This window comes from Oratosquilla oratoria, chromosome 30 (genome assembly GCF_046742065.1).
Source record: "Oratosquilla oratoria isolate Oo_2021 chromosome 30, ASM4674206v1, whole genome shotgun sequence".
In the NCBI taxonomy this organism is placed as follows: Eukaryota; Metazoa; Arthropoda; class Malacostraca; order Stomatopoda; family Squillidae; genus Oratosquilla; species Oratosquilla oratoria.
The window spans coordinates 31,659,311-31,666,810 of NC_134806.1; the positions used below are offsets into that span (position 1 = coordinate 31,659,311).

The following is a 7,500-nucleotide window of genomic DNA, read 5'->3' on the forward strand; positions in this document are numbered from 1 at the left end:
AGTATTACCCTTATATAAATGTTATTCTACCACAGGGATGAGCAAGGCTGCAAAGTCCTTAAGAAAACTACAAAGCAAAGACCTTTAAACCATTTTGAAGAGGGCATGAGAAGTTGCACTAGCCTATCTGCAGACAAGGCTCAACAGAATCCAAAGATTTAGTCCCTAACATTTCATTAAATGCAGTTATGGTACTTTGACATATCACTGGAAATCAGTTTATCCTTATATCAAACAATGACTTCCCTACCAATGTCATAGTTGAGATATCATTGTGTTATGACTTCAGGTCACCCACCTACAATATGAAATAGCACTTACTTCTTCAAAGGCACTGGGCTGGCACCGGATCCTCCTCCACCATTACGGGCATCAGGCACACGACATGCCACCATGTCATAAAAAATGTGGGACTGCAGCTCTGAAAGGAACACAATTTGATGGAGTTAAAGTAATATAAGACAATGTAGACATCTCTAGATAAAATCTATTCTCCCAAAATATAATTTCTTTCCCTTGAATATATACCAATGGTGATGCCATTAAGTCTTTAAATCAGCTAATCATTTAGAAAAAAATATAAAATGGCCACTTACCCTTATGATGGTTATGTAAAATGAGTACATTTAATACTTCTTGTCAATCTATGTGAAATTTATAATATGAACTAGTTTAATTGGCTGAAAGACATAACTTACAGCAAAAATATAAATGTAAAATAAGCCTGAATTCCAGAGCAACTGCTTTAGGTGTAGCTAAATTCATGACTAGATTACATGCTTCTCAAGAAAAAGAGAGAGAGAGAAAGAAAGGAAAAGGGGGAGAGAGAGAGAGAGAGAGAGAGAGAGAGAGAGAGAGAGAGAGAGAGAGAGAGAGAGAGAGAGAGAGAGAGAGAGAGAGAGAGAGGGAGGGAGAGACAAAGAGAGAGAGCAAAACCACAACTTACCTTTCTCCTGCTTTCGTCTCTTGCGGTTGTTACATATCTTGACGGTGCATACGGAGAGGATGATAGCCACAATGAAAAACAGGATGCCGCCCACCAAAGCTGCTGTGATGGCCTACAGGAGTGAATAAAATAAAAATGCATTACTTCTTCATATTATCACATTCTCCATAAATCCCCAGTACAGAAACCAGAGCTAAATTGGCAGTATTTCTGGGAAGAAAATGAAAAGGCATTTCCACATAATATAAGCATGAAGGAGTGATAGAAAAGTGTGATGGGAGAGAATGAAAGGGGTGGAGGTGCTTGTCTCCATGCCTAACCACTTTATCTTGTAGATTGGGTTAGGAAATATATATATATATATATTACTATATTACGTAATGTTACTCAGTAGCTTAAAGACTGTCATATACCTTACATAGCCGACTGGTCAGGCAATAGTCCTGACATAAACCCAATAGAAAACCTGTGCAACCACATTAAACAAGACCTGCAGGGTAAAGATACGAGCTCTGTGCCCAAGCTCGAAGCAGCCATTCGCCAATCCTGGGCTAGTATAACCCCTGCATATCTTGCCAAGTACGCCACTTCCATTCCAAACAGACCTTCGTGAGATCATTGCACATAAAGGACACCCATCAAAGTATTAGAGGTACAAAGTGAGCTTTTGTTTATTGATTTATGACTCATTCATTCTCCTCATCACTCATTCTCGCTAACCGTTCGTACTTCCTTGTTGAGCACTATATATATACATACACATATATATATATACATTTACATGTATACATACATACATATATATATATATACATATAGATATATTATATATATATATATATGTATACATATATATATATATACATATATATATATATATACATATATATATACATTTATATACATACAGGGTCTAACAGATAAATCCATACAAACTTTGAAGAGGTTTTAAGCACTTAAAAAGTAACATATGGCAATTCTGATTGTTTCCAGATACTTCCATTTGTCTAATAATTTAGCCAGTTGTATACTAGCACCGGTGCAATAGACATTAAGCAATGGAACAAGCCAAACGTTCAGCCATATGCGAACTTCGTCGCGCGGGTCACACTCCTAGCGCCATAATAAGGATGCTGAAATACTCCAGACAAACTGTTTATGATGTTTGTAAATATGTCATCGCGGCCTTCTTGAGACTTGGCTACCCCAAGGGCTTGATCCTGAGTTTAAGGCAAAGAGCAGAAGAAATCATCCATGTAAGCAGGTTAAAAGAAAGAGAAGGCAACGCCACCAATGTAACATCGTACAAGGCGCTTCCTACCTCTGAGAAGATAGGAGACATTACTAGAATGCTCAGGAGAACAGAAGTAAAAGCAGCGATAACATCGGGAATGAAGATTGGTGATATATTAAGAAGCTGAACCAAGATGAGGGGGAGTGAGGACAGCATCGTGTATAAGATCCCATGCACATCATACGATAAAGCATATTATGGAGAGACAAAGAGGGGACTTAACACAAGGATCAGGGAACATAAGGCTGACCTCCGTCACCATAGGCTCACCAACGCATGGTGGTGCATGTAGACGAATCTGGGCACCTCCCACAATGGAACCGAGCCGAGGTATTACACAAAGGTATGGATAAGAAGACCAATTCATAGAAACTGCATAAATCACTACTCATCCCAATATCAACAGTAAGGCTGGGAGCTTCACCTGGGCTAAATACTCGGCGAGTATAAGGCTTCACGATTGGCTATCTCAGTGGGCCAATCAGAACACAGTGTTCTACGCCTGTATACCCCCTTGAACCGCCAAGCGTGTATATAAACTCTGCACGATCCAGTATGCTCATTCCTTTGAGAAAGTCAATAGACGAAACATCAGGAATAAATGCTTCACTTCCGGTCCACATTTCCTTTGCCGTGTTTATGCAACTTGTTCACATGGATTTTCATGCAATCAGACATCCTTAGTCAAGTAGCCACCCCATATCTTTTACTAGGAGACTTCAATCCAAGATGTCCCATTTTGAGAGACAGTATCACAACCTCACAAGGCTTACCCTCCCTCATAATAAATCACTCAGGACTGTATCACTATACAACACAAACCAACCTACAATGACCTTACACATGCACTGACCTGTTCTTGTGCACACCATGTCTCTGAGACTATGAATGTTTGGTAGTATTAGATATACACCATAGTGATGATTTCCCACTTCTTCTTACACCCCTCACAGGCTCCCCCACCCCAATTCCACAACCTTGATGATCCCTTCCATGAACTATTTATCTATCTATATACCAAAGGCTTCCCCTTGCAAGAAAGATAGTCAACCAAGGCATGAACCAACCTCTACCTATCCCACTCCCATCCATCACTCACTTATTTTTGTTTTATCTTTGCTCCTTATGGATGAAGGGCTGTCCTTCTCTCCCACCAACCGCACTGATCAGAAGTAATGCAACAAGACACAGTACATCCACAGCAGGGCTCTGCTTCATTTGCAATGTAATTTTTCCTCCTTGTTCCCACATATGAAGTCAAAAGATGAGGAGAAATTCTCTTGTACTGCATCAATTCATATTACATTCACAACCATTCTCCAATCACACCTATCTTATGCTTTCTCCCTTCCTTACTCAACAGACAATCCCATTTTACTCAAGGCCCCCTTCACCCCATCAATCATCTCATTCCTGGTCCTCCATCAACCTCTGCCTTCAACATTCTTTTTGCTAGTCTTTCTTCATTCATTCTAAGTATTCTTGCATCAGCCCTATCTGCCATTTCCCTTTCCAGCCCTACTCTTCTCATCACTTCTCACTCTATCCATCCTCACAATCCCCACCATGGTTCACAAGCACTTCATCTAAAAAATTAATAATAATAATAATAATAATTTTCTCTTTTCTGCCTCCCTTTAATTCCAAGTCTCTACTCCTTAGAGTGTCATGGGAACACAATCAATCCTTTATATCAACTTCACTTTGCATCCATCCCCAGACATCTATCTCTCATGACACAATTCATTCCCCCAAAGCCTTAATTTGCTTCTTTCACTCTATAGTTAACCCCCACCCCCATTCTTCCATTCCATGCTATATGTGATCCTAAATATTTAACACTATCTACTTCCTCTAACCTCTCCTTTAAAACTTATTTCCAACTTAAATGCCACCCTCACCCCATTTACATCATCATCTTGCTTTTATCCACATATATTTTCAACTTCCTATCACATAGCTTCCCAAATTCTGTCTGGCATGCCTATTGTTGCGGGCTGCTCTCCTACTCATGGAAGTTAGCCAACCATGTGAGAAATACCCAGCAACAACTATCTACTATCTATCAACAAATAACATTGACTGAACACCAACTCTTGGGCAACAAAATACCAATACCTCTATTATATCTTAATAATTGCCTATAGAAAACAGGGCTAATTATTGACCAACCTATAAATACCCTCTACTAACTTGTCATGTGCCATGACACATCATCAATACAAAGAGACGCAAATATGGCACCATAAGCCACATTCTAGCACGAGCCATATTTGCTCGCCATCTGTCACGTGGGTCACGTGACGAAGCTTGGAGGACTGTCGGCGCGGACGTTTCGTCCCCCGCTGACCACGTGATTCGGCCCGAGACGAAGCTTGGAGCTGGTCAGCGAGCACACCTGACCCAGGCCGGACGAACGTGAGGTCATGCTTAGCCTCCAGGCCTGCCAACTAAGCTCAACTATACGAGGTCACTACTGCTGTGCGCATGCGCAGATAGCCACCACCCACTCTCCCTCACCCTCCCGGATGTACAAGAGGGAAGGGCATGGAGATGGACGAGGACACTTCACGGCCGTCTGCCGTTGAGGGTGGACCCCCCCCCTCCCCTCCCAGTTCCACGGAGGGAGGGCACCAGGACGAAGGAGATCGTCGGAGCAGGAGACCAAGGAGGAGACGTGCGCCCGTCCAAGGAGGACACAAGGGACTCGCCTGAAGGAGACCAAGGAAGAGACGTGCGCCCGTCCGCCAAGGAGAAGGACATAGGGGACTCGTCGGGAAGGAGATCACGAGGAGACGTGCGCCCGTCCAAGGAGGACACAAGGGACTCGTCAGGAGGAATCGACGCTCGAGGAGAATTCATCCTCGCGCCCGCAGAGCCGAGGAGTGGTTTGTGTATCCATTTGTTCTTTATACATATATTGCATAATTGGTAGATAGTAGCGGTATATATCACACTGGTGATATTTCTATTATATGTGATTTGAGAGATAGATAGGATAGTGCTCTGTGTTGATCCACAATAAAAACACGTGTTAGTGTTACCTTGGTGTTTCTTTTCTCTCACGCCCAATTCTCAATAATACCGAGTGCATATATACTAAATTTGTACCCCCTGACACTGGCGCCCGAACAGGGACTCGGTTGAGAAAGAGAGATAGAAACACAAGGTGCTGGTCCCCACAGCTGTTGGATCCAACCCGTGCCAGTTTCTAGAGAGTTTAGTTGGAGAGAGCTAGTTTTTTTCTAGCTAGAGAGAAGATAGGAGAGTGCCTAGTTTTTCAGCCTAGTGAAGCTGTAGGAGTCTTTAGTCCCAGCCTAGTGAAGCTGTAGAGGAGTGTAGTTTGAGCTAGCGTGAGCTGTAGGAGTTTAGTTTCAGCTAGTGTGAGCCGTAGGCAGTCAGAACTGTAGGAGTGCTTAGTTTTTCAGCCATTCAGAGCTGTAGGAGTGTAGTTTGAGCTAGCGTGAGCTGTAGGAGTTTAGTTTCAGCTAGCGTGAGCCGTAGGCAGTCAGAGGTGTAGGAGTCTAGTTTCAGCTAGTGTGAGCCGTAGGCAGTCAGAGCTGTAGGAGTGCTTAGTTTTTCAGCCATTCAGAGCTGTAGGAGTGTAGTTCAGCTAGCGTGAGCTGTAGGCAGTCTTATTTTCCAGACTTGGAAAATTGTGTAGAACAAATACTGTTGTATCTTTTTGTCCCCAGATCCGGAGGAAGGAGACATCTTTTTTCAGTACAATTACATACACACACACCCAGACATTCGACACTTGTATGTCATGCCGTTTTGACCAGAGAAGCCACAGCTACTCCATCTTGCAAAGGAGTTTTCCCTCAAGGAAAAAGAAATATCCTGAGGTTTTTCGCTCATACCGCAAGATCGAGGTAGCAAGGCTAAATAGGCACACTTTCAACTCGCGACCCGCGTCGCGAGTTGTTTCCGTCATTGGAAGAATGTCACGTGGGTCACGTGACGAAGCTTGGAGGACTGTCGGCGCGGACGTTTCGTCCCCCGCTGACCACGTGATTCGGCCCGAGACGAAGCTTGGAGCTGGTCAGCGAGCACACCTGACCCAGGCCGGACGAACGTCAGGTCATGTTTAGCCTCCAGGCCTGCCAACTAAGCTCAACTATACGAGGTCACTACTGCTGTGCGCATGCGCAGATAGCCACCACCCACTCTCCCTCACCCTCCCGGATGTACAAGAGGGAAGGGCATGGAGATGGACGAGGACACTTCACGGCCGTCTGCCGTTGAGGGTGGACCCCCCCCCCCTCCCGTCCCAGTTCCACGGAGGGAGGGCACCAGGACGAAGGAGATCGTCGGAGGAGGAGACCAAGGAAGAGACGTGCGCCCGTCCGCCAAGGAGAAGGACATAGGGGACTTGTCGGGAAGGAGATCACGAGGAGACGTGCGCCCGTCCAAGGACACAAGGGACTCGTCAGGAGGAATCGACGCTCGAGAAGAATTCATCCTCGCGCCCGCAGAGCCGAGGAGTGGTTTGTGTATCCATTTGTTCTTTATATATATATATATATTATATATATATATATATATATATATTGCATAATTGGTAGATAGTAGCGGTATATATCACACTGGTGATATTTCTATTATATGTGATTTGAGAGATAGATAGGATAGTGCTCTGTGTTGAGCCACAATAAAAACACGTGTTAGTGTTACCTTGGTGTTTCTTTTCTCTCACGCCTAATTCTCAATAATACCGAGTGCATATATACTAAATTTGAACCCCCCTGACACCATCCTTAATGAAAATGCTTATTGATGTTATTGATATCCTTCAATTAGATAAAAAGCGGAGTACACAACTCGGGCACTTCTGTCCGAGATCGGAGGTTGCCATGAATGATGTGAAGTAGCGTCCACATTATTATAGAAGGTGTTCCTTTTTCTCTTTTTTTTAGATAACTAGAAATTTATCATTTGTAAACCTTTTTCATACAAAAATAAAGAAGTTGATAGATTGTGTAAAGCCAGGTAAATAGTGGTAGATCATGATTATAATTATAATTAACTGGCACTTGCCATTGTTACTGTGTTGTGCGGTCTTGCTATAAATCTAAGAGACACAGGCAGTGGCATCTCTCTGACTCCCTCGCCCGTATCCCATTTACACCAGGCTAAGGTAAATTGTAATATCATGTAAATGAAATAATTTTGCACCTCACCCTTTCATTTGTCCTTATGAAGTGAAAAAATCCCTTTAAAAAGCAAATTATCACACTAGCCACTGGACTGAAGGAAC

General features: G+C 43.2%; 1 protein-coding gene across 10 annotated transcripts in view; it reads right to left on the reverse strand.

Annotated features, from left to right (window-relative positions):
- Positions 1 to 7,500, reverse strand: part of tutl (immunoglobulin superfamily member turtle) — a 302,646-nt gene that overhangs the window by 94,672 nt on the left and 200,474 nt on the right. For all 10 annotated transcript variants that reach the window (XM_076212759.1, XM_076212758.1, XM_076212755.1 and 7 more), the window contains 2 exons: positions 947 to 1,058; positions 322 to 421 (listed from right to left, as the gene is read on the reverse strand). In XM_076212759.1, the coding sequence (XP_076068874.1) occupies positions 322 to 421; positions 947 to 1,058 (212 nt within the window). The remainder of the gene's footprint in view (positions 1 to 321; positions 422 to 946; positions 1,059 to 7,500) is intronic.